Here is a 25,521-nt window from a genome sequence, read left to right on the forward strand (position 1 = left end):
GTAGAGTCACTCTTTTACTGTGTGTTTCGGTAGAGTCACTCTTTTACTGTGTGTTTCGGTAGAGTCACTCTGTGACTGTGTGTTTCAGTACAGTCACTCTTTTACTGTGTGTTTCGGTAGAGTCACTCTTTTACTGTGTGTTTCGGTAGAGTCACTCTGTTACTGTGTGTTTCGGTAGAGTCACTCTGTTACTGTGTGTTTCGGTAGAGTCACTCTTTTACTGTGTGTTTCGGTAGAGTCACTCTGTTACTGTGTGTTTCGGTAAAGTCACTCTGTGACTGTGTGTTGAGGTATAGTCACTCTGTGACTGTGTTGAGGTATAGTTACTCTGTGACTGTGTTGAGGTATAGTCACTCTGTGACTGTGTGTTTCAGTACAGTCATTCTGTTACTGTGTGTTTCGGTATAGTCACTCTGTTACTGTGTGTTTCGGTATAGTCACTCTGTTACTGTGTGTTTCGGTAGAGTCACTCTGCTACTGTATGTTTCGGTAGAGTCACTCTTTTACTGTGTGTTTAGGTAGACTCACTCTGTGACTGTGTGTTTAGGTAGAGTTACTCTGTGAGTGCATATTTGGGTACAGTCATTCTGTGACTATGTGTTTCGGTAGAGTCACTCTGCTACTGTGTGTTTCGGTAGAGTCACTCTGTGACTGTGTGTTTCGGTAGAGTCACTCTGTGACTGTGTGTTTCGGTAGAGTCACTCTGTGACTGTGTGTTGAGGTATAGTCACTCTGTGACTGTGTTGAGGTATAGTCACTCTGTGACTGTGTGTTTCAGTACAGTCATTCTGTTACTGTGTGTTTCGGTAGAGTCACTCTGCTACTATGTGTTTCGGTAGAGTCACTCTTTTACTGTGTGTTTCGGTAGAGTCACTCTTTTACTGTGTGTTGAGGTATAGTCACTCTGTGACTGTGTGTTTAGGTAGACTCACTCTGTGACTGTGTGTTTAGGTAGAGTTCCTCTGTGAGTGCATATTTGGGTACAGTCATTCTGTGACTATGTGTTCAGGTAGAGTCACTCAGCTACTGTGTGTTTGCGTCCAGTCACTATTTTACTGTGTGTTTAGGTAGAGTCACTCTGTGAATGTTTTTTTAGGTACAGTCAGTCTGTGACTGTGTGTTTAGGTAGACTCACTCTGTGACTGTGTGTTTAGGTAGAGTTCCTCTGTGAGTGTATATTTGGGTACAGTCATTCTGTGACTATGTGTTTCGGTAGAGTCACTCTGCTACTGTGTGTTTCGGTAGAGTCACTCTGTGACTGTGTTGAGGTAGAGTCACTCTGTGACTGTGTTGAGGTATAGTCACTCTGTGACTGTGTGTTTCAGTACAGTCATTCTGTTACTGTGTGTTTCGGTATAGTCACTCTGTTAGTGTGTGTTTCGGTATAGTCACTCTGTTACTGTGTGTTTCGGTAGAGTCACTCTGTTACTGTGTGTTTCGGTAGAGTCACTCTGTTACTGTGTGTTTCGGTAGAGTCACTCTGCTACTGTGTGTTTCGGTAGAGTCACTCTGCTACTGTGTGTTGAGGTATAGTCACTCTGCTACTGTGTGTTTAGGTAGAGTCACTCTGTTACTGTGTGTTGAGGTATAGTCACTCTGTGACTGTGTGTTTAGGTAGACTCACTCTGTGACTGTGTGTTTAGGTAGAGTTAATCTGTGAGTGCATATTTGGGTACAGTCATTCTGTGACTATGTGTTTCGGTAGAGTCACTCTGCTACTGTGTGTTTCGGTAGAGTCACTCTGCTACTGTGTGTTTCGGTAGAGTCACTCTGTGACTGTGTGTTGAGGTATAGTCACTCTGTGACTGTGTTGAGGTAGAGTCACTCTTTTACTGTGTGTTTCGGTAGAGTCACTCTTTTACTGTGTGTTTCGGTAGAGTCACTCTTTTACTGTGTGTTTCGGTAGAGTCACTCTTTGTGTGTTTCGGTAGAGTCACTCTTTGACTGTGTGTTTAGGTACAGTCACTCTGACTGTGTGTTTCGGTAGAGTCACTCTGTGACTGTGTGTTTCGGTAGAGTCACTCTGTGACTGTGTTTAGGTACAGTCACTCTGACTGTGTGTTTCGGTAGAGTCACTCTGTGACTGTGTGTTTCGGTAGAGTCACTCTTTTACTGTGTGTTTCGGTAGAGTCACTCTGTGACTGTGTGTTTCGGTAGAGTCACTCTGTGACTGTGTGTTTCGGTAGAATCACTCTATGACTGTGTGTTTCGGTAGAGTCACTCTGTTACTGTGTGTTTCGGTAGAGTCACTCTTTGACTGTGTGTTTCGGTAGAGTCACTCTGTGACTGTGTGTTTCGGTAGAGTCACTCTGTGACTGTGTGTTTAGGTACAGTCACTCTGACTGTGTGTTTCGGTAGAGTCACTCTGTGACTGTGTGTTTCGGTAGAGTCACTCTGTTACTGTGTGTTTCGGTAGAGTCACTCTGTGACTGTGTGTTTCGATAGAGTCACTCTGTGACTGTGTGTTTCGATAGAGTCACTCTGTGACTGTGTGTTTCGATAGAGTCACTCTGACTGTGTGTTTCGGTAGAGTCACTCTTTGACTGTGTTTCGGTAGAGTCACTCTGTGACTGTGTGTTTAGGTACAGTCACTCTGACTGTGTGTTTAGGTAGAGTCACTCATAGAAACATCGAAAATAGGAGCAGGAGTCGGCCGTTCAGTCCTTCGAGCCTGCTCCGCCATTCATTATGATCATGGCTGATAATCCAACTCAGTAACCTGTTCCCACTTTCACCCCATACCCTTTGATCCCTTTAGACCCAAGAGCTATATCTAACTCCTTCTTGAAAACATACAATGTTTTGGCATCAACTGCTTTCTCTGGTAGCGAATTCCACAGGTTCACCACTCTCTGGGTGAAGAAATCTCTCCTCATCTCAGTCCTGAAAGGTTTACCCCGTATTCTGAGACTATGACCCCTGGTTCTGGACTCCCCCACCATCAGGAACATCCTTCCTGCATCTACCCTGTCAAGTCCTGTTAGAATTTTATAGGTTTCTATGAGATCCCCCCTTCTTCTTCTGAACTCCAGCGAATATAATCCTAACCGACTCAATCTCTCCTCATACGTCAGTCCCGCTATCCCAGGAATCAGTCTGGTAAACCTTCTCTGCACTCCCTCCATAGCAAGAACATCCTTCCTCAGATAAGGAGACCAAAACTGCACACAATATTCCAGGTTTGGCCTCACCAAGGCCCTGTATAATTTCAGCAAGATGTCCCTGCTCCTGTACTCGAATCCTCTGCTATGAGGGCCAACATACCATTTGCCTTTTTCTAACCGCCTGTTGCACCTGCATGCTTACCTTCAGCGACTGGTGTACGAGAACACCCAGGTCTCGCTGCATATTCTCCTCTCTGAGTTTATAGCCGTTCAGATAATAATCTGCCTTCCTGTTTTTGCTACCAAAGTGGATAACTTCACATTTATCCACATTATACTGCATCTGCCATGCTTGAGCCCACTCACTCAACTTGTCCAAATCACCCTGAAGCCTCTCTGCATCCTCCTCATAACTCAACCTCCCACCCAGTTTTGTGTCATCTGCAAATCTGGAGATATTACATTTAGTTCCCTCATCTAAATCATTAATATATTTTGTGAATAGATGGGGTCGTAGCACCGATCTCCGCAGTACCCCACTAGTCACTGCCTGCCATTCGGAAAAAGACCCATTTATTCCTACTCTTTGTTTCCTATCTGCCAACCAATTTTATATCCATCGCAATACACTGCCCCCAATCCCATACGCTTTAATTTTACACGCTAATCTCTTATGTGGGACTTTGTCGAAAGCCTTCTGAAAGTCCAAATAAACCACATCCACTGGCTCCCCCTCATCAACTCTACTAGTTACATCCTCCAAGAATTCCAGTAGATTTATCAAGCATGATTTCCCTGTCATAAATCCATGCTGACTCTGTCCGATTCTACCACTGTTCTCTAAGTGCTCTGCTATAAAATCCTTTACTATGGACTCTCGAATTTTCCCCACTACCGACATCAGGCTGACTGGTCCAAAATTCCCTGCTTTCTTTCTACCTCCCTTTTTATATAGTGGGGTTACATCAGCTACCCTCCAATCTGTAGGAACTGTTCCAGAGTCTATAGAATATTGGACGTTAACCACCAATGCATCCACTATTTCTAGGGCCACTTCCTTAAGTACTCTGGGATGCATACCATCAGGACCTGGGGATTTATTGGCCTTCAATCCCATCAATTTCCCCAACACCATTTCTCTACTAATACTGATTTCCTTCATTTTCTGTCTCTCACTAAGCCCTGCGTTCCCCAATATTTCTGGTATGATATTTGTGTCCTCCTTTGTGAAAACAGAACCAAAGTATGCATTTAGTTGGTCAGCCATTTTTTTATTCCCCATAATAAATTCCCTTGTTTCTGACTGTAAGGGACCTACATTTGTCTTCACTAATCTTTTTCTCTTCAACTACCTATAGAAACTTTTACAGTCAGTTTTTATGTTCCCCGCAAGCTTGCTCTCGTACTCTATTTTCCACTTCTTAATCAATCCCTTGGTCCTCCTTTGCTGAATTCTAAACTACTCCCAATCCTCAGGTCTGTTGTTTTTTCTGGCAAATTTATATGCCTCTTCCTTGGATCTAATGCTGTCTCTAATTTCCTTCATAAGCCATGGTTTGGCTACCTTTCCCGTTTTTCTTTTGCGCCAGATAGGGATAAACAATTGTTGCAGTTCATCCATGCGCTCTTTAAATGTTTTCCATTGCCTATCCACCATCATCCCTTTATAGAACGCTTCCCAATCTGTCATAGCCAACTTGCGCCTCGTACCTTCGTAGTTTCCTTTATTAAGATTCAGGACCCTCGTCTCAGAATCAACTACGTCACTCTCCATCTGGATGAAGAATTCCATCATATTATGGTTGCTCATCCCCAAGGGGCCTCGCACCACTAGATTGTCAATTATTCCTCTCTCATTACACAATACCCAGTCTAGGATGGCTTGTTCTCCAGTTGGTTCCTCAACATATTGGTCCAGAAAACCATCCCGTATACACTCCAAGAATTCTTCCTCTACGGTATTGTGACTAATTTGATTTGCCCAATCTATATGCAGATTAAAGTCACCCATAATTACAGATGTTCCTTTATCGCATGCGTCTCTAATGCGTTTAATGCCATTCCCAACATCACCACCATCTGTGAATGCATATTTGGGTACAGTCACTCTGTGACTGTGTGCTTAGGTTGAGTCACTCTTTTACTGTGTTTTTAGATACAGTCACTCTGCTACTGTGTGTTTGGGTACAGTCACTCTGCTACTGTTTGTTTAGGTAGGGTCACTCTAAGACTGTGTGTTTCGGTAGAGTCACTCTGTGACTGCATATTTGGGTACAGCCAGTCTGATACCATGTGTTTAGGTGGAGTCCCTCTGTGACTGTGTGTTTAGGGAGAGTCACTCCAGCTGCCTGTCAGCAACACCCACATCCCATGAAAAAATAAAAACCAAATATCACAAGAAAATCAGGGGTCTTAACACTGACCCCAGGGAAAGTTATGAATTAAGAGCAGGATTAGGCCACTTAGCCCCTCGAGCCTGCTCTGCCATTCAACAAGATCATGGTTGATCTGATTGTAACCTTAACTCCACATTCCCACCTACCTCCAATAACCTTTCACACCCACTATATACCTTCCTCCAGTCTGAAAAACAACCATTCACCACTACTCTCTGTTTCCTGTTACTCATCCAACTGTGTATCCATGCTGCCACTGTCCCTTTTCTTCCATGGGGTTCAAATTTGCTGATAAGCCTGTTAGATAACACTTTATCAAATGTCTTTTGGAAGTCCATGTACACCACATCAACTGCTTTACCTTCATCAAGCTTCTCTGTTACCTCATCAAAAACTCATGCAATCAAGTTAGTTAAATGCAATTTGACTACAACAAAGCTTGTTGGCTTTCCTTAATTAATTCACAGTTGTCTAAGTGACTATTAATTTTTTCCTGGATTATTGCTTCTAAAAGCTTCCCCACCACCGAGATTAAACTAACTGGCCTGTAGTTGCTGGGCTTATCCTTACACCCTTTTATGATCAAGGGTGTAACATTTGCAATTCTCCAGTCGTCTGGCACCATCCCTGTGTCTAAGGAGGATTGTAAGATTATATCAGTGCCTCCACACTTTCCACCCTGACTTCCCTCAGTATCTTTGGATGCACCTCATCCAGTCCTGGTGACTTACCAACTTTAAGTACAGACAGCCCATCCAGTATCTCATCTAGCTCCTCTTTCACTACGACTTTGGCAGGATCTTCCTCTTTGGTAAAGACAGATGCAAAATACAGTACCTCGACTCTACCTGAGTTATCTCCTCTTTAAAGGCAGCCCATTGTTCTGTTACAGTTTTTCCTGCTAATCTTTGATTCCAATTTATGTGAGCCAGACCTGTTCTCAACCCACTGAAATTGGCCCTCCCCCAGTTAATTAATTTTACTCTAGATTGCTCCTTTTCCTTAGTAACTTAACCATATGATACAATAATCACTGTTCCCCTCTTGACACTTGATCCACTTTACCCACTTCATTCGCAGAATCAGATCCAGCAATACCTCCTTGCTTGTTGAGCCAGAAACATACTGATCAAGAAAATCCTGCTGAACACAATCTAGAAACTCTTCCCCCTCTCTGCGCTCAGCTTCAATTGCATGAACTTCAACTTTAGCTAACAGCGTCTTATGATAGACTTTATGAAATGCCATAAATAACATCCATATACGTCCCTGTCTGGCTCTTCAGTCACCTGTTCAAAACATTCAATCTGACCATCAGGCATGACCAAACATTTACAAATCAATGGGATATACAAGGGAACCAAGGGACTTGTAAAAACGAGGAACTGAAAGAAATTAGTAGCAATAAAGAGGTAATACTCGAAAAATTAATTGGATAGAAAGTTGATAAATCCCCTGAACCAGATGAACTACATCCCAGAATGTTGAAGGAGGTGGTTATAGAGATAGTGGATGCATTGGTGGTTATCTCTCAAAATTCTACACACTGTAGGGGAGGTGGTAGCATAGTGGCATTGTCACTGGACTAGAAACCTCAGGGTATTTCTCTGAGAGCATGGGTTCAATTCCCACCATAGCAAAAGGTGAAATTTGAATTCAATTAATAAATCAGGAATTAAAAAAGGTAGTCTAACGATGGCCATGAAACCATTGTTGTAAAAATCCATCTGGTTCGCTCATGTTCTTGAGGGAAGGAAATCTGCTGTCCTGACCTGGTTTGACCTACATATAACTCCAGCACCATAGCAATGTGGTTGACTCTTAAATGGCCTAGCATGCCACTCATGCATCAAAGTGAATGAAACCAGACAGACCTCCTGGCATTGACCTAAGTACTGGAAATGACAACAGCAAACCTGACCCTGCAAAGTCTTCCTTACTAACATCTGGGGGGCTGGTTCCAAAATTGGGAGAGCTGTCCTACAGACTAGTCAAGCAACAGCCTAACGTAGTCTTACTCACCAAATCATATCTTATAGACAATGTCCCAGACACTGCTATCAGCATCCCTGTGTATGCCTGCAGAGGTGGTGGCACAGTGGTATACAGTTGGGAGGAAGTTGCCCTAGGAGCCCTCAACATTGCCTCTGGACCCCTTGAAGTCTCATGGCATCAGCTCAAACAAGGGCAATGAAACCTCTGGTTGATTACTACCTACCACCCTCCCTCAGCTGATGAATCCATGTTGATCACCACTTGGAGGAAGCACTGAGGGTGGCAAGGGAATACCTAGAATGTACTCCGTGTGGGGGACCTCAATATCGATCACCAAGAGTGGCTTGGTGGCACCACTATTGGCTGAGTCTAAAGGACAGAGCTGCTAGACCGGATATGTGGCAGGTGGTGAAGGGAAAACATACTTGACCCTGTCCTCACCAATCTGCCTGCTGCAGATGCATCTGTCCATGGCAGTGTGGGTAGGAGGCTTTTGATAAGGTCCTGCATGGGAGATTGGTTAAGAAGGGATGGCCCATGGGATCCAGGACAAATTGGATCCAAAATTGGCTTAGTGGCAAGAGGCAGAGGGTGACGGTTGAGGGTTGTTTTTGTGAGTGGAAGCCTGTGACCAGTGTGTATACCGCAGGAATTGGTGGTGGGACCCTTGCTATTTGCAGCGTACAGTAATGATTTAGACGTGAATATAGGAGGCAAAAGTTCGCAGATAACATGAAAACTGGTGGTAACGTAAATAGTGAAGAGGAAAGTCTGAGATTACAGGATGATATAGATGGGCTGGTAAGATGGGCAGAGCAGTGGCAAATGGAATTTAATCCTGAGAAGTATGAGGTGATGCATTTTGGGAGGGCTAACAAGGCAAGGGAATATACAATGGATGGTAGGACCCTAGGAAGTACAGAGGGTCAGAGGGACCTTGGTATACATGTCCATAGATCACTGAAGGCAGCAGCACAGGTAGATAAGGTGGTTAGGAAGGCATATGGGATACTTGCCTTTATTAGCCGAGGCATAGAATATAAGAGCAGGGAAGTTATGATGGAGCTGTATAAAACGCTAGTTAGGCCACAGCTGGAGTATTGTGTACAGTTCTGGGTACCACACTATAGGAAGGATGTGATCGCACTGGTGAGTGTGCAGAGGAGATTCACCAGGATGTTGCCTGGGCCGGAGCATTTCAGCTATGAAGAGAGCCTGAAAAGGCTAGGGTTGTTTTTCTTAGAGCAGAGAAGGTTGAGGGGGGACCTGATTGAGGTATATAAAATTATGAGGGACATTGATGAGTTAAATAGGAAGAGATATTTTTCCCTTAGCAGAGGTGTCAATAACCAGGGGCATAGATTTAAGGTAAGGGGCAGGAGATATGGAGGGGATTTGAGGAAAACATTTTTCACCAGAGGGTGGTTAGAATCTGGAACACACTGTCTGAAGAGCTGGTAGAGGCAGGAACCCTCACAACATTTAAGAAGTATTTAGACGAGCACTTGAAACACCATAGCATACAGGGCTATGGGCCAAGTGCTGGAAAATGGGATTAGAATAGTTAGGTTCTTGATGGCCGGCACGGACACGATGGGCCGAAGGACCTGTTTCTGTGCTGTATAACTCTATGACTGACCACCGCACAGTCATAGAGTTATCCAGCACAGAAACAAGCCCTTCGGCCCACTGTGTTCGTGCCAGCCATCGAGCCGAACTATTCTAATCCCATTTTCCAGCATTTGGCCCATAGCCTTGTACGCTATGGCGTTTCAAATGCTTGTGGAGATGAAGTCCCACCTTCACATTGAGGATACCGTCCATTGTGTTATGTGGCACTACCACCGCTAAATGGGATAGATTTCGAACAAATTTCGAACAGATCTAGCAATGCAAAATTGGGCATCCATGAGGCGCTGTGGGACATCATCAGCAGCAGAAGTGTACTTAAACTCATGGACCGGCTCTACCATTACCATCAAGCCAGGAGACCAACCCTGGTTCAATGAAGAGTGCAGGAGGGCAGGACAGTAGAAGCACCAGCATACCTCAAAATGAGGTGTCAACCTGGTGAAGCTACAACACAGTACTACTTCTGTTCCAAACTGGGCAAGCAGCATGCGATAGACAGAGCTAAGTGATCACATAACGAACGGATCAGATCTAAGCTCTGCAGTCCTGCCACATCCAGCTATGAATGGTGGTGGACAATTAAACAACTAACTGGAGGAGGTGGCTCCACAAATAAGCCCATCCTCAATGAGGGGGAGCCCAGAACATCAGTGCAAAAGATAAGGCTGAAGCATTTGCAAAAATCTTCAGCCAGAAATGCCAAGTGGATGATCTATCTCGGCCTCCTCCTGAAGTCGCCAACATCACAGATGCCAGACTTCAACCAATTCGATTCACTCCGCGTGATAGCAAGAAAGACTGAAGGCACTGGATACTACAAAGACTATAGGTCCTGACAAAATTCTGGCATCCACCCTGCAATGTGGAAAATTGCCCAGGTATGTCCTGTACACAAAAAGCAGGACACATCCAACCTGGCCAATTACCGCCCCATCAGTCTACTCTCAATCATCAGTAAAGTGATGGAAGGTGTCACCAACAGTGCTATCAAGCGGCACTTGCTTAGCAATAACCTACTGAGTGATACTCAGTGTGGGTTCTGCCTGGGCCACTCAGCTGCTCACCTCATTACAGCCTTTGTTGAAACATGGACAAAAGAGCTGAACTCAAGAGGTGAGGTGACAGTGACTGCCCTTGACATCAAAGCAGCATTTCACTGAGTATGGCATCAAGGAGCCCTAGCAAAACTGAAGTCAATGGGAATTGGCGGTTGGGGGGGGGGGGGGGGTGGGGCGGACGCTCTCCGCTGGTTGGAATCATACCGAGCACAAAGGAAGATGGTTGTGGTTGTTGGAGGTCAATCATCTCAGCTCCAGGACATCACTGCAGGAGTTCCGTAAAGTACTGACGTGGCCCAACCATCTTCAGCTGCTTCATCAATGACCTTCATTCAATCATAAGGTCAGAAGTGGGGATGTTCGCTGATGATTGCACAATGTTCAGCACCATTTGTAACTCCTCAGATATTGAAGCAGTCCATGTAGAAATGCAGCAAGACCTGGACAATATCCAGGCTTGGGCTGATAAGTGGCAAGTAGCATTCGCGCCACACAAGTGCCAGGCAATGACCATCTCCAACAAGAGAGAATCTAACCATCTCCCCTTGACATTCAAAGGCATTACCATCGCTGAATCCCCCACTATCAACATCCTAGGGAAACTGAACTGGAGTAGCCATATAAATACTGTGGCTGCAAGAGCAGGTCAGAGGCTGGGAATCCTGCGGCGAGTGACTCACCTCCTGACTCCCCAAAGCCTGTCCACCATCTACACGGCACAAGTCAGGAATGTGATGGAATACTCTCCACTTGCCTGGATGGGTGCAGCTCCAACAACACTCAAGACGCTCGATACCATCCAGGACAAAGCAGCCCACTTGATTGGCACCCCGTTCACAAACATTCACTCCCTTCACCACCGACGCACAGTGGCAGAAATGTGTACCATCTACAAGATGCACTGCAGCAATGCACCAAGGCTCCTTAGACAGCACCTTCCAAACCCACAACCTCTACCAACTAGAAGGACAAGGGCAGCAAATGCATGGGAACACCACAACCTGCAAGTTCCCCTCCAAGTCACACACCATCCTGACTTGGAAATATATCGCCATTCCTTCACTGTCGCTGGGTCAAAATCCTGGAACTCCCTTCCTAACAGCACTGTGGGTATACCTGCCCCAAATGGACTGCAGTGGTTCAAAAAGGCAGCTCACCACCACCTTCTCAAGGGCAATTAGGGATGGGCAATAAATGCTGGCCTAGCCAGCGACGCCCACATCCCATGAATGAATTGAAGAAAAGATTCTGGAAAAGTTCCTGTGGACTGGAAAGTAGCAAATGTAACCCACTATTTCAGAAGGAAGCGAGAGAGAAAACGAAGAAGTACAGACCTGTTAGTTTGCATTTAGTAGAAAGGAAATGTAAGAATCTATTCTAAAGGATGTGATAACTGGACACTTGGAAAATAATGAGATGATTGAGCAGAGTCAACATGGATTAATGAAAGGAAAATCATGTTTGACAAACCTGTTGGAGTTTTTTGAGGATGCTACGTGTAGCATAGATGAAGGAGAACCAGAGGATATGGTGTATTTGGATTTTCAGAAGGCTTTTGATAAGGTCCCACACAAGAGGTTAGTAAACAAAATTAGAGGTGATGGGATTGGAGGTAATATATTGGCATGGATTGAGAATTGGTTAACAGACAGAAAGCAGAGAGTAGGAATAAAAGGGTGATTCTCAGAATGGCAGGCACTTACTAGTGGGGTACCACAAGGATCAGTGCTTAGGCCACAGCTGTTCACAATTGTTATAAATTATTTGTATGTGGGGACCAATTGTAATATTTCCAAATTTGCTGACACACAAAACTAGGTGGGAATGTAGTTTGTGAGGAGGATGCAAGGAAGTTTTAAGGGGACTTGGACAGGCTTAGTGAATGGGCAAGTTCATGGCAGATGTAATATAATGTGAATAAGTGTGAAGTTATCCACTTCAGTAGAAAAAACAGAAAGGCAGATTATTTCTTAAATGGTGAGAGGTTGGGAAGTGTTGATGTCCAAAGGGACCTGGGTGTCCTTGTTCATGAGTCACTAAAAGCTAACATGCAGGTGCAGCAAGCAATTGGGAAGGCAAATGGTATGTTGGCCTTCAACGCAAGGGGATTTGAGTACAGCAGTAAAGATATCTTGCTGGAATTGTATAAAGCTTTGGTGAGACCGCACCTGGAGTATTGTGTACAGTTTTGGTCTCCTTATCTAAGGAAGATTACACTTGCCATAGAGGGAGTGCAATGGAATGGCAGGACTGTCTTATAAAGAGAGATTGAGGAAAGTGGGCCGGTATTCTCTGGAGTTTCGTAGAATGAGGGTTGATCTCATTGAAAGTTACAAAATTCTTACAGGGCATGACAGGGTAAATGTGAATAGATGTTTCCTCTCGCTGATGAGTCTAGACCCAGGGCACACAGTCTCAGAGTAAGGACAGGACATTTAAGATTGAGATGAGGAGGAATTTCTTCACTCAGAGGGTGGTGAATCTGTGGAATTCTCTACCCCAGAGGGCTGTGGAAGCTCAATAATTGAGAATGTTCAAGCCAGAAATCAATAGATATCTGGATACTAATGATATCAAGGGATATGGGGATAGTGGAGAAAAATAGCATCATGGCAGATTTTTAAAAATTAGTTCATGGGATGTGGGTGGCACTGGCTATGCCAGCATTTATTGTTCATTCCTAATTGTCCTTGAGAAGGGGGTGGTGAGCTGCCTGCTTGAGCCACTGCAGTCCATGTAGGGTAGGGACACCCACAGTGCTGTGGGGGAGAAAATTCCAAGATTTCAATGATCAGCCATGGTCTGTTTGAATGGTGGAACAGGCTTGATGGACTAAATGGCCTACTCCTGCTCCTATTTCCTCTGTTTCTATGTTTATGCTGTCTTATCAGCTGAAAGTTTTTAGGTTATGCACTCACTTGATCCTGACCTATAAACTCTGGTAATTTCTCCATGACAGATGTTAGGTCTATGATTCCCTGGTTTCCCTCTCTCACTTTTATTAAAAGCGGAGTGACATGCACAATTTTCCAATCTAATGGAATGGTTCCCAAATTGAGAGAATTTTGGAAGATTATAATTAGGGCATCTACAATATTCTCAACTACTTCTTTTAAAACTGTTGAATGGGAACCATCTGGCTCTGGGAATTTGTTGTTCTTTAGTGCCATTAAATTTTCCCTCACTGTTAACTTAGATGTGCCAATTTTATTGAGTCCTTATTAATTCAACATGTCTGTCATTTCCTTATTTTTATTGACAATATCATCATTATCAGTTTTCAAGGAGCTCACGTTGCTTCTGACCATTCTGTTTTTCCTGAAGTAATTGTAAAAGATTTTTGTTTTGATTTTGATAACCCTTGAAAGTTCCTTTTGATACCCCTTTTCATAGCTCTTACTATTTGCTTTGTCACCCTTTGCAGTTCTTTGTGTTTTCCCATTCACCGGGATCTGTGCTATTTTTGTATGTTTTTTCATTTAGTTTTACGTTGTTTCTTATCTCTTTAATTGTGCATGACTGTCATGTTTGGCAAGTCTAACTCTTGTTCTTTCGGAGTATAAACTGGTTCTGTATGATATTAAATTCCTTTTTCAACATGATCTTCTGTTGTTTTACCCATTAAAAGATTTGCCCAGTTTCCTGTGGACAGTCTCTGTCTCATCCCGTTGAAGTCAGCGTTACCTAAATCTACAAATCTTAGTCGCTGTTTTATGTTTCTCTTTGTCAAACACTATGATCTTGACTGCATTACCACTGCTATTAGCTAAATGTTCACACACTATTAAGCTGTTCACTAAATATGGCTCATTACTCATTATTAAATCTAATATGACCTGCCCTTTGTTGGTTCCAGGATATGTTGCTGCAGAAAACTATCCCGTTCACACTCAACAAATTCACCACTTTTCTGACATAAGCTCATCTGCTTATCCCAATTTACATGCAAGTTAAAATCCTCCACCGATACCACTCTGCCTTTGCACATGTTTATCAAATACAAGCTACCACTTCATAGCCACTATCAGGAGGCCTGTACACAACTCCTGCTAGAGTTTTAAATCTTTTTCTATTCCTTAATTCCAACCATAAAGTCTCCACTGCTTGCGTTCCTCTTGTTACATCCTCTCTTCTTGAAGTAATTTCACTCTTTAATCAGTGAGGCGACTCCTCCCTCTCTACATTTTCCCTATCTTTCCTGCAGACCTTATAAACTGGTATATTTAATTCCCAGTCCTGTCTATCTTGCATCCACATCACTACAATGACTACAATGTTTCTCACCCTGGCCATTCCCCATTCACTGGTACAGCCCTCATCTCTGGTTCCTTTAAGTCCAAGGGATGCAGACTGGAACAGATATGCCCCCAAGACAACTGGTTTAACCATTCATTCCCAGGTCTGGCTGCAACATATAAAACACTATGGGGTCCTGTTTTCATCTGCTAAATCTGCCTACTATTCCAGGATCATCCTGGAATGCAGAGATAACCTAGCTTCTTTTCTCTACTGCAAACTGTCTTCTTAAACCCCTCTCCCCTGTCCCCTCCACCCTCATCTCCAACAATAAGTACGAGGAGATCCTGGGCTTCTTTCTCACCAAGTTTGTGACCACCCGATCAGCTACCTCTGCCACGTCCCTCCCTTCCACTAGCCCACCGAGCCAAACTTCCTCTAAAGATCCGCCTCACCTTAGCCCTGAATTCACATCTTTCTCTAGCATCTCTCCTATCTCCCTCATGCCCTCACCGAGCTCATCTTGTCCATGAGACCCACCTCCTGTTCTCTTGACCCCATTCCCCATTGGGAAGGCAATGATGTAGTGGTATTATCACTGGACTAATAACCCAAAGGATCAAGGTATTGCTCTGGGGACATGGGTTCAAATCATATATGGCAGAAGGTAGAATTTGAATTCAATTAATAAATCTGGAATTTAAAGCTAGTCTAATGATGGCCATGAAACCATTGCCAATTGTTGTAAAAGCCCATCTGGTTCACTAATGCCCTCTTAGGGAAGGAAATCTGCCATCCTTACCTGGTCTGGCCTACATGTGACTCCAGAAACATAGCAATGTGATTGACTCTTAAATAGCCTAGCAAGTCACTCAGTTGTATCAAGCTGCTACAAAGTCAATAAGAAATGAATCGGACAGATCAACCTAGGCATCAGAAACAACAATGGAAACCAAGCCCTGTTGACCCTGCAAAGCCCCCCTTACTAACATCTGGGGGCTTGTGCCAAAGTTGGGAGAGTTGTCCCACAGACTAGTCAAGCAAGAGCCTGACATAGTCATACTCATGGAATCATACCTGACAGACAATGTCCCAGACACTGCCATCACTATCCCTGGGTATGTCCTGACCCAGCAGAGGTGGTGGCACAGTGGTATACAGTCAGGAGGGAGTTGCCCTGGGAGTCCTCAACATTGACTCCAGACACCATGAAGTCTCATGGCATCAGCCCAAACATAGGCTAGGAAATCTCCTGCTGATTACCACCACCACACCCCCGCCCCAGGTGATGAATCAATACTCCTCCATATTGAACAGCACTTGGAGGAAGCACAAAGGATGGAACGGGCACAGCATGTACTCTGGGTGGGGGACTTCAATGTCCATCACTAAGAGTGGCTCAGTAGCACCACTACCTAAAGGACATAGCTGCTAGACTGGGTCTGTGGCAGATGATGAGGGAAAAATATATCTGTCCTCATCAATCTGCCTGCCCAGATATATCTGTCCATGACAGTATTGGTAAGAGTGACCACCGCACAGTCTTTGTGGAGACAAATTCCCATCCTCACATTGAGGATACCCTCCATCATGTTGGTAGTGCAGGATTCAGCAATCGTAATGCCATTGAATGTCAAGGGGAAATAATTAGATTCTCTCTTGTTGGAGATTGTCATTGCCTGACAATTGTGTGGCGCGAATGTTACTTGCCACTTATCAGCCCAAGCATGGATATTGTCCAGGTCTTGCTGCATTTCTACACGAACTGCTTCAGTATCTGAGTTTTAGTTTTAGTTTTAGAGATACAGCACTGAAACAGGCCCTTCGGCCCACCGAGTCTGTGCTGACCATCAACCACCCATATATACCAATCCTCCACTAATCCCATATTCCTACCACATCCCCACCTGTCCCTGTATTTCCCTACCACCTACCTATACGAGGGGCAATTTATAATGGCCAATTTACCTACCAACATGCAAGTCTTTTGGCTTGTGGGAGGAAACCGGAGCACCCGGAGAAAACCCACACAGACACAGGGAGAACTTGCAAACTCCACACAGGCAGTACCCAGAATTGAACCCGGGTCGCTGGAGCTGTGAGGCTGCGGTGCTAACCACTGCGCCACTGAGGAGTCGCAAATGGTGCTGAACATTGTACAATCATCAGTGTACATCCTCACTTATGACTGAAGGATGCTCATTGATGAAGCAGCAGATGATGGTTGGGCCTAGGTTGCTACCCTGAGGAACTGCTGCAGTGATGTCCTGGAGCTCAGATGATTGACCTCCAACAACCACAACCATCTTCCTTTGCGCTAGGTATGACTCCAACCAGCGGAGAGTTTTCCCCCTGATTCCCATTGACTGCAGTTTTGCTAGGGCTCCTTGATGCCATACTCGGTCAAATGCTGCCTTGATGTCAAGGGCAGTCACTCTCACCTCACCTCACGAGTTCAGCTCCTTTGTCCATGTCTGAGGTCAGGAGCTGAGTGGCGGAACCCAAACTGAGTGTCAGTGAGCAGGTTATTACTAAGCTCCTGAAACTTCATGTTTGAATCCCTCCAATCAGGTTTCTGCCCCTGCCACAGTAGCAAAACAGCTCTTATCAAAGCAACAAATGAAATCCTACATGACTGTGACAGGAGTAAACTATACCTTCTCGACTTTCTCGATGTGTCTGCACCTATGACACGGTTGACTACACCATCCTCCTCCAAAGCCACTCCACTGTTGTCCAACTGGGAGGGACCACACTTGTGCGTTTCCATTCTTATCATAGCCAGAGTATTACTTGCAATGGCTTCTCTTCCCACTCCTGCAGTTACCTCTGGTGTCCCCAAGGATCTATCCCCCTGCGACAGCATCTTCAAAACCTATGACCTCTACCACCAGAAGGACAAGGGCAGTAGACGCATGGGAACACCACCATTTGTAAATTTCCCTCCAAGTCACACACCATCCTGACCTGGAACTATATGCGTTCCTTCACTGTCGCTCGGTCAAAATCCTGGAACTCCCTTCCTAACGGCACCGTGGGTGCATCTACCCCACATAGGCTGCACTGGCACAACATTCTGACAGACAAATAGGGGTGGGTAATAAATGCTGGCCTTGTCAGCGACACTCACATCCCAAGGACAAAAAAAGACGACATCATGTGAAAGCACAGTGTTAGTTTTCACATGTACGCTGCCAACAACGAGCTCTACCTCACCACCTCCCTCGACTCCTCCACTGTTGCTACATTATCAGACTCCTTATCCAATATCCAGTACTGAATGAGCAGAAGTTTCCTCCAATTAAACATTGGGAAATCCAAAGCCATTGTTTTCCGTCCCTGTTCCAATCCCTTTTCCCTAGCGACTGACTCCATTCCCTCTCCCTGGCATCAGTCCTAGACTAAACCAGACAGTTCACAACCTTGGTGTCACATTTGATCCTGGGATGAGTTTCCGACCTCATATTCGCGCCTTCACTAAGCCGCCTAGTTCCACCTCCGTAAGATTGCCTGACTTCACCGCTGTCTCAACTCATCTGCTGCTGAAACCTTCACACGTGCCTTTGTTACCTCTAGACTTGACTATTCCAATGCACTCCTGGCTGGTCTCCATAAACCTAAGGTCATCCAAAACTCTGCTGCCCATGTCCCGTTCCACCCATCACCCCTGTGCTCATTGACCTACATTCAAACAACACTTCAATTTAAAATTCTCATCCTTGTTTTTAAATCCCTGCATGGCCTGCCCCTCCCTATCTCTGTAATCTCCTCCAGCCCCACAAACTTCCGAGCTCATCTAATTCTGGCCTCTTTAGGATCCCTGATTTTAATTGCACCACCATGGCTGGCTGTGCCTTCAGCTGTCTAGGCCCCAAGCTCTGGAATTCTCTCCCTATACCTTAATGCAAAACTGTGCATCCATGAGGCGCTGTGGACCATCAGCAGCAGCAGAATTGTACTCAACCACAATCTGTAACCTTATGGCCCGGCATATCCCCCACTCTACCATTACCATCAAGCCAGGAGACCAACCCTGGTTCAATGAAGAGTGCAGGAGGGCATGCCAGGAGCAGCACCAGGCATACCTCAAAATGAGGTGTCAATCTGGTGAAGCTACAACACAGGACTACTTGCGTGCCAAACTGCGTAAGCAGCATGCGATAGACAGAGCTAAGCGATCCCATAACCAACGGATCAGATCTAAGCTCTGCAATCCTGCCACATCCAGCCGTGAATGGTGGGGGACAATTAAACAACTAACTGGAGGAGGTGGCTCCACAAATATCCCCATCCTCAATGATGGGGAAGCCCAGCACATCAGTGCGAAAGATAAGGCTGAAGCATTTGCAACAATCTTCAGCCAGAAGTGCCGAGTTGATGATCCATCTCGGCCTCCTCCTGAAGTCCCCAGCATCACAGATGCCAAACTTCAGCCAATTCGATTCACTCCACGTGATATCAAGAAACGACTGAAGGCACAGGATACTGCAAAAGCTATGGGCCCTGACAATATTCCGGCAATAGTACTGAAGACCTGTACTCCAGAACTTACCGCACCCCTAGCCAAGCTGTTCCAGTACAGCTACAACACTGGCATCTACCCTGTAATGTGGAAAATTGCCCAGGTATGTCCTGTACACAAAAAGCAGGACAAATCCAACCCGGCCAACTACCGCCCCATTAGCCCACTCTCAATCATCAGTAAAATGATGGAAGGTGTCATCAACAGTGCCATCAAGCAGCACTTGCTTAGCAATAACCTGCTCAGTGATGCGCAGTTTGGGTTCCGCCAGGGCCACTCAGCTCCTGACCTCATTACAGCCTTGGTTCAAACATGGACAAAAGAGCTGAACTCAAGTGGTGAGGTGAGAGTGACTGCCCTTGACATCAAGGCAGCATTTGACTGAGTATGGCGTCAAGGAACCCTAGCAAAACTGAGGTCAATGGGAATCAGGGGGAAAACCCTCCGCTGGCTGGAGTCATACATAGCGCAAAGGAAGATGGTTGTGGTTGTTGGAGGTCAATCATCTGAGTTCCAGGACATCACTGCAGGAGTACCTCAGGGTAGTGTCCTAGGCACAACCATCTTTAGCTGCTTCATCAATGACCTTCCTTCAATCATAAGGTCAGAAGTGGGGATGTTCGCTGATGATTGCACAATGTTCAGCACCATTCGCAACTCCTCAGATACTGAAGCAGTCCGTGTAGAAATTCAGCAAGACCTGGACAATATCCAGGCTTGGGCAGATAAGTGGCAAGTAACATTCGTGCCACAGAAGTGCCAGGCAATGACCATCTCCAACAAAAGAGAATCTAACCATCTCCCCTTGACATTCAACGGCATTACCATCGCTGAATCCCTCACTATCAACATCCTAGGGGCTACCATTGACTGAAAACTGAACTGGAGTAGCCATATAAATACTGTGGCTACAAGAGCAGGTCAGAGGCTAGGAATCTTGAGGCAAGTAACTCACCTCCTGACTCCCCAAAGCCTGTCCACAATCTACAAGGCACAAGTCAGGAATGTGATGGAATATTCTCCACTTGCCTGGATGGGTGCAGCTCCAACAACACTCAAGAAGCTCGACACCATCCAGGACAAAGCAGCACGCTTGATTGGCACCCCAGCTACAAACATTCACTCCCTCCACCACCGACGCACAGTGGCAGCAGTGTGTACCATCTACAAAATACACTGCAGCAATGCACCATGGCTCCTTCGACAGCACCTTCCAAACCTGCGACCTCTACCAACTAGAAGGACAAGGGCAGCAAATACATGGGAACACCACCACCTGCAAGTTCCCCTCCAAGTCACATACCATCCTGACTTGGAACTATATCGCCGTTCTTTCACTGTCGCTGGGTCAAAATCCTGGAACTCCCTTCCTAACAGCACTGTGGGTGTATCTACCCCACATGGACTGCAGCGGTTCAAGAGGCTGCTCATCACCACCACCTTCTCAAGGGCAATTAGGGATGGGCAATAAATGCTGGCCTGGCCAGCGAGGCCCACATCCTGTGAATGAATTTTTAAAAAGCCTCTTTACCTCTCTCCTGTCTTTTAAGATACTCCATAAAATCTATCTTTTTGATAAAGCTTTTGCACACCTGCCCTAATATCTCCGTATGTGCCTCGATGTCTAATTTTTCTTCATAAAGTGGGTGCAGAAGCAGAGGGACCTGGGTGTGCAAGATGCACTGCAGCAATGCATCAAAGTTCCTTAGACAGCACCTTCCAAACCTGTGACCTCTACCACCTAGAAGGACAAGGGCAGCAGACGCATGGGAACACCACCAAGTTCCCCTCCAAACCACACACCATCCCTTCCTAACAGCACTGTTGGTACCCCACATGGACTGCAGCGGTTCAAGTACTCCATCACACTCCTGACTTGTGCCTTGTAGATGGTGGACAGGCTTTGGGGAGTCAGGAAGTGAGTTACCTTCTGCAGGATTCCTAGCCTCTGACCTGCTCTTGTAGCCACGGTATTTATATGACTACTCCAGTTCAGTTTCTGGTCAATGACTCTATGATAAGGAACCAGAAAGGGCAGTCATTATAAAGTCTGGCTGTACTTAAAGGTGACAATCCACCAGAATCAGACAGGATGCAGCTGAGGATACTGAGGGATTTTAGGATAGAAATTGTGGAGGCACTGGCCTTAATCTTCCGATCCTCCTTAGATATCAGGGTGGTGTCAGAGGACTGGAGAATTGCAAATGTTACACGCAATATTCAAAAAAGGTTGTAAGGATAAACCCAGAAACTACTGACCAGTCAGTTTAACCTTGGTGATGGGAAAGCTTTTCAAAACACTATTCTGGGACAAAATTAAGAGTCACTTGGACAAATGTAGATTAATTAAGGAAAGCTCGCATAGATTTGTTAAGGGCAAATTGTGCTTTACTAGCTTGATTGAGTTTTTTGGTGAGGTAACAGGGAGGGTTCATGAGGGTAATGTGATTGTTGTGGTGTACATGGACTTTCAAAAGGTATTTGATAAAATGCCATATAATAGACTTGCCAGCAAAATTGAAGCCATGGAATAAAAGGAACAGTTGCAGCATGGATACGAAGTTGGCTAAGTGACAAGTAACAGAGAGTAGTGGCGAGCGGTAGCTTTATGGACATGATGAAGGTATACAGTGGGGTTCCCCAGGTATTAGGAGCACTGGTTTTCTTGTTCAATATTAATGGTCTAGACTTGGGTGCGCAGGGCACACTTTCCAAATTTGCAAATGACACAAAACTTGGAAGTATTGTGAACTTTGAGGAGGACAGCTATACACTTCAAGAGGACATAGGCTGGTGGAATGGGCAAACAAGAGGCAGATGAAACTTTATACAGAGAAGTGCAAAGTAATAGATTTTGGCAGGAAGAATGAGTAGAGGCAATACAAAATAAAGGATACAATTCTAAAAGAGATACAGGAACACAGGGACCTGGGGGTATACGTACACAAATTGTTGAAGGTGGCAGGGCAGGTTGAGAAAGTGGTTAAAAAGGCATACGGGATGCTCGGCTTTGTAAATAGAGGCAGTGAGTACAAAAGCAAGGAAGTTGTGATAAACCTTTATAAAACACTAGTTGGGCCTCAACTGAAACATTGTGTCCAATTCAGTAATACTGCACTTTTGGAAGTATGTGAAGGCATTAGAGAGGGTGCAGAAAAAATCATGAGAATGATTTCAGGAATGAGGGACTTCAGTATGTGGATAGATTGAAGAAGCAGGGCCTGTTCTATTTGGAGAAGAGAAGATTAAGAGGACATTTGATTCAAAATCATAAGGAGTCTGGACAAAGTAGACCTAGCGAAACTGTTCCGATAAGCAGAAGGATCAAAAACCAGAGGACACCAACTTAAGGTGACTGGCAAAAGAAGCAATGACGACATGAGGAAAAACTTTTTTTACGCAGAGTGGTTAGGATCTGAACGCACAGCCTGAGAGTGTAGTGGAGGCAGATCCAATTGTGGGATTTAAAAGGAAATTGGATAATTATTTGAAGAGCAAAAATTTGCAGGGTGACAGGGAAAAGGGTGGGGCAGTCGAACGAGGTGAGTTGCTCTTGCAGAGAGCTGGCACAGACATGATGGACCAAGTAGCCTCCTTTTGTGCTGTAACAATTCGATGATTCTTTGACTTCTCTTACCTCAAACGCATGAAAAGCATGAAGGCAATGATGAGGGCAGCTAAGGAGACGCAATGTCCCAGGTAATTGATGATCACTGCAAGTTTGTAGTGAATCTGATGCTTCCTCTGAAAAACAAGGGAAAGTGTTTGAGTATCACAGAGCTAGGGACAGTTTGCCCCACTTACATGCTGTATTTAGCAAATGTTTCCTACCCAAGTTGTGGGGTTTCAATACTGAGGTTTTATTCACACATTCTGAATGGAATGACTTTTCAAACTACGTAAAATTTAAATACTTCACAGTGTGAGAGATGTTTCTGAACTCACTGGTGCTAAAAGGAGAATAAAGGCTTCCTGCTGAAATAGCTGGCAGTTTTAATGATGCAGCGCACAGCAAATTCCAAGTTAGAAATTATGTTACCATTGTCTGAGGTGCTTTCAGTGAGGGACCTGGACTCTCTCGCCTTCAATACAATCAGTCCCATTGTGCAACAGAAAGATTAAAGCAAAATACTGCGAGTGCTGGAAATCTGAAACAAAACCAGAAAAGGCTGGAAATATTCAGCAGGTCTGGCAGCATCTGTGGAGAGAGAAACAGAGATAGTGAACAAAAGGGAAGGTCTGTATAGATGGAGGGCAGGAGAGATTTTGCTTGGTGTTGGCTGAACACTGATACGCATGGGAGCAGACATAATCGGAGCAAGAGGCTATCGGAACAAATAGAAAATGCTGTAAATACACAGCAGGTCTGGCAGCATCTATGGAGAGACAAGCAGAGTTAACGTTTCAGGTCAGTGACCCTTCATCAGAACTAGGTATTTTTTAGTGTGAGTGAATGAGTGAGTGAGTGAGTGAAGGAAGGAAGCACAGGAATAGTTGGGCACAAACAGGGAGCACTGTAGTGTAGTAGTAATGCTACTGGACTAGTAATTCAGAGGCCCAGACTGAAGCTCTGGGGATGTGGAATTTAAATTCAATTAATTAATTTAAGGTAGTTATGGAAAAGGACAAAGATGGACTGGAAAAAAAGGTACTGAATTGGGGGGGGAGACCGATTTCAATATGATAAAACAGGATCTGGCCAAAGTGGACTGGGAGCAGCTACTTGTAGGAAAGTCTACATCAGACCAGTGAGAGTCATTGAAAAAGGTAATAGTGAGAACTCAGGGCCAACATGTTCCCATAAAAGTGAGGGGTAGGACCAACAAGTCCAGCAAACCCTGGATGTCAAGGGATATAGAGGATGGGATAAGGAAAAAAAAGGAGGTTTATGGCAGATTCAGAGGGCTGAAAACAGCAGAGGCCCGAGAGGAGAATAGAAAGTGTAGGGGGGTACTTAAAAAAGTCATTCGGAGAGCGAAGAGGGGGCATTAAAAAACACTGGTGGGCAAGATAAAGGAAAATCCCAAGGCTTTTTATAAGTATATTATGGGCAAGAATATAATCAGGGAAAGACTAGGGCCCATTAAGGACAAAAGTGGCAATCTGTGCGTGGAGCCGGAGGATGTAGGTGACGTTTTGGATGCTTACTTTTCATCTGCGTTCACTATGGAGAAGGACGATGTAGGTGCAGAGATCAGGGAGGGGGATTGTGATATACTTGAACAAATTAGCATTGAAAGGGAGGAGGTATTAGCTGTTTTAGCAGGCTTAAAAGTGGATAAATCTCCAGGCCCAGATGAGATGTATCCCAGGCTCTTATGTGAGGCTAGGGAGGAGTTGGAGGGGCCCTGACACAAATTTTCAAATCCTCTCTGGCCACAGGAGAAGTGCCAGAGGACTGGAGGACAGCGAATGTGGTACCATTATTCAAGAAGGGCAGTAGGGCTAAACCAGGTAATTACAGGCATGTGAGTCTAACATCAGTGGTAGGGAAACTATTGGAAAAGATTCTGAGGGACAGGATTAATCTCCACTTGGAGAAGCAGCGATTAATCAGAGATAGTCAGCATGGCTTTGTCAGGGGGAGATCGTGTCTCCAAATTTGATTGAATTTTTCGAAGAGGTGATTAGGTGTGTAGATGAGAGTAAAGCAGTTGATGTAGTCTACATGGAATTCAGTAAGGCTTTTGATAAGGTCCCACATGGGAGATTGGTCAAGAAGGTAAGAGCCCATGGGATCCAGGGCAATTTGGCAAATGGATCCAAAATTGGCTTAGTGTCAGGAGGCAGAGGGTGATGGTCAAGGGTTGCGTTTGGTGTTGTAAATAGTGAGGAGGAAAGCCTGAGATTATAGGATGATATAGAGGGGCTGGTAAAATGGGCAGAACAGTGGAAAATGGAATTTAATCCTGAGAAGTGTGAGGTGATGCATTTTGAGAAGACTAACAAGGCAAGGGAATATACAATGGATGGTAGGACCCTAGTAAGTACAGAGGGTCAGAGGGACCTTGGTGTACTTGTCCATAGATCACTGAAGGCAGCAGCACATAAGGTGGTTAGGAAGGCATATGGGATAGTTGCCTTTATTAGCTGAGGCATAGAATATAAGAGCAGGGAGGTTATGATGGAGCTATATAAAACACTAGTTAGGCCACAGCTGAAGTACTGTGTACAGTTCTGGGCACCACACTGTAGGAAGGATGTGATTACAGTGGAGAGGGTGCAGAGCAGATTCACCAGCATGTTGCCTGGGCTGGAGCATTTCAGCTATGAAGAGACATCAGAAAAGGCTAGTGTTGTTTCCCTTAGAGTAGAGAAGGCTGAGGGGGGACCTGACTGAGGTATACAAAATTATGAGGGGCATAGATAGGAAGAAACGTTTTCCCTTAGTGGAGGTGTCAATAACCAGGGGGCATAGATTTAAGGTAAGGGGCAGTTTAAAGGGGAGTTGAGGAAAACATTCTTCAACCAGAGGGTGGTTTGAATCTGGAACGCACTGCCTGAAGGGGTGGTAGAGGCAGGAACCCTCACAACATTTAAGAAGTATTTAGATGAGCACTTGAAACACCATAGCATAC

General features: G+C 45.0%; 1 protein-coding gene across 2 annotated transcripts in view; it reads right to left on the reverse strand.

Annotated features, from left to right (window-relative positions):
* Window positions 1-25,521, reverse strand: part of LOC137348018 (corticotropin-releasing factor receptor 1-like) — a 432,220-nt gene that overhangs the window by 103,017 nt on the left and 303,682 nt on the right. For both annotated transcript variants that reach the window (XM_068013090.1, XM_068013089.1), the window contains exon 4: window positions 22,581-22,687. In XM_068013090.1, the coding sequence (XP_067869191.1) occupies window positions 22,581-22,687 (107 nt within the window). The remainder of the gene's footprint in view (window positions 1-22,580; window positions 22,688-25,521) is intronic.

The sequence above is a fragment of the Heterodontus francisci genome, chromosome 33 (genome assembly GCF_036365525.1).
Source record: "Heterodontus francisci isolate sHetFra1 chromosome 33, sHetFra1.hap1, whole genome shotgun sequence".
In the NCBI taxonomy this organism is placed as follows: domain Eukaryota; kingdom Metazoa; phylum Chordata; class Chondrichthyes; order Heterodontiformes; family Heterodontidae; genus Heterodontus; species Heterodontus francisci.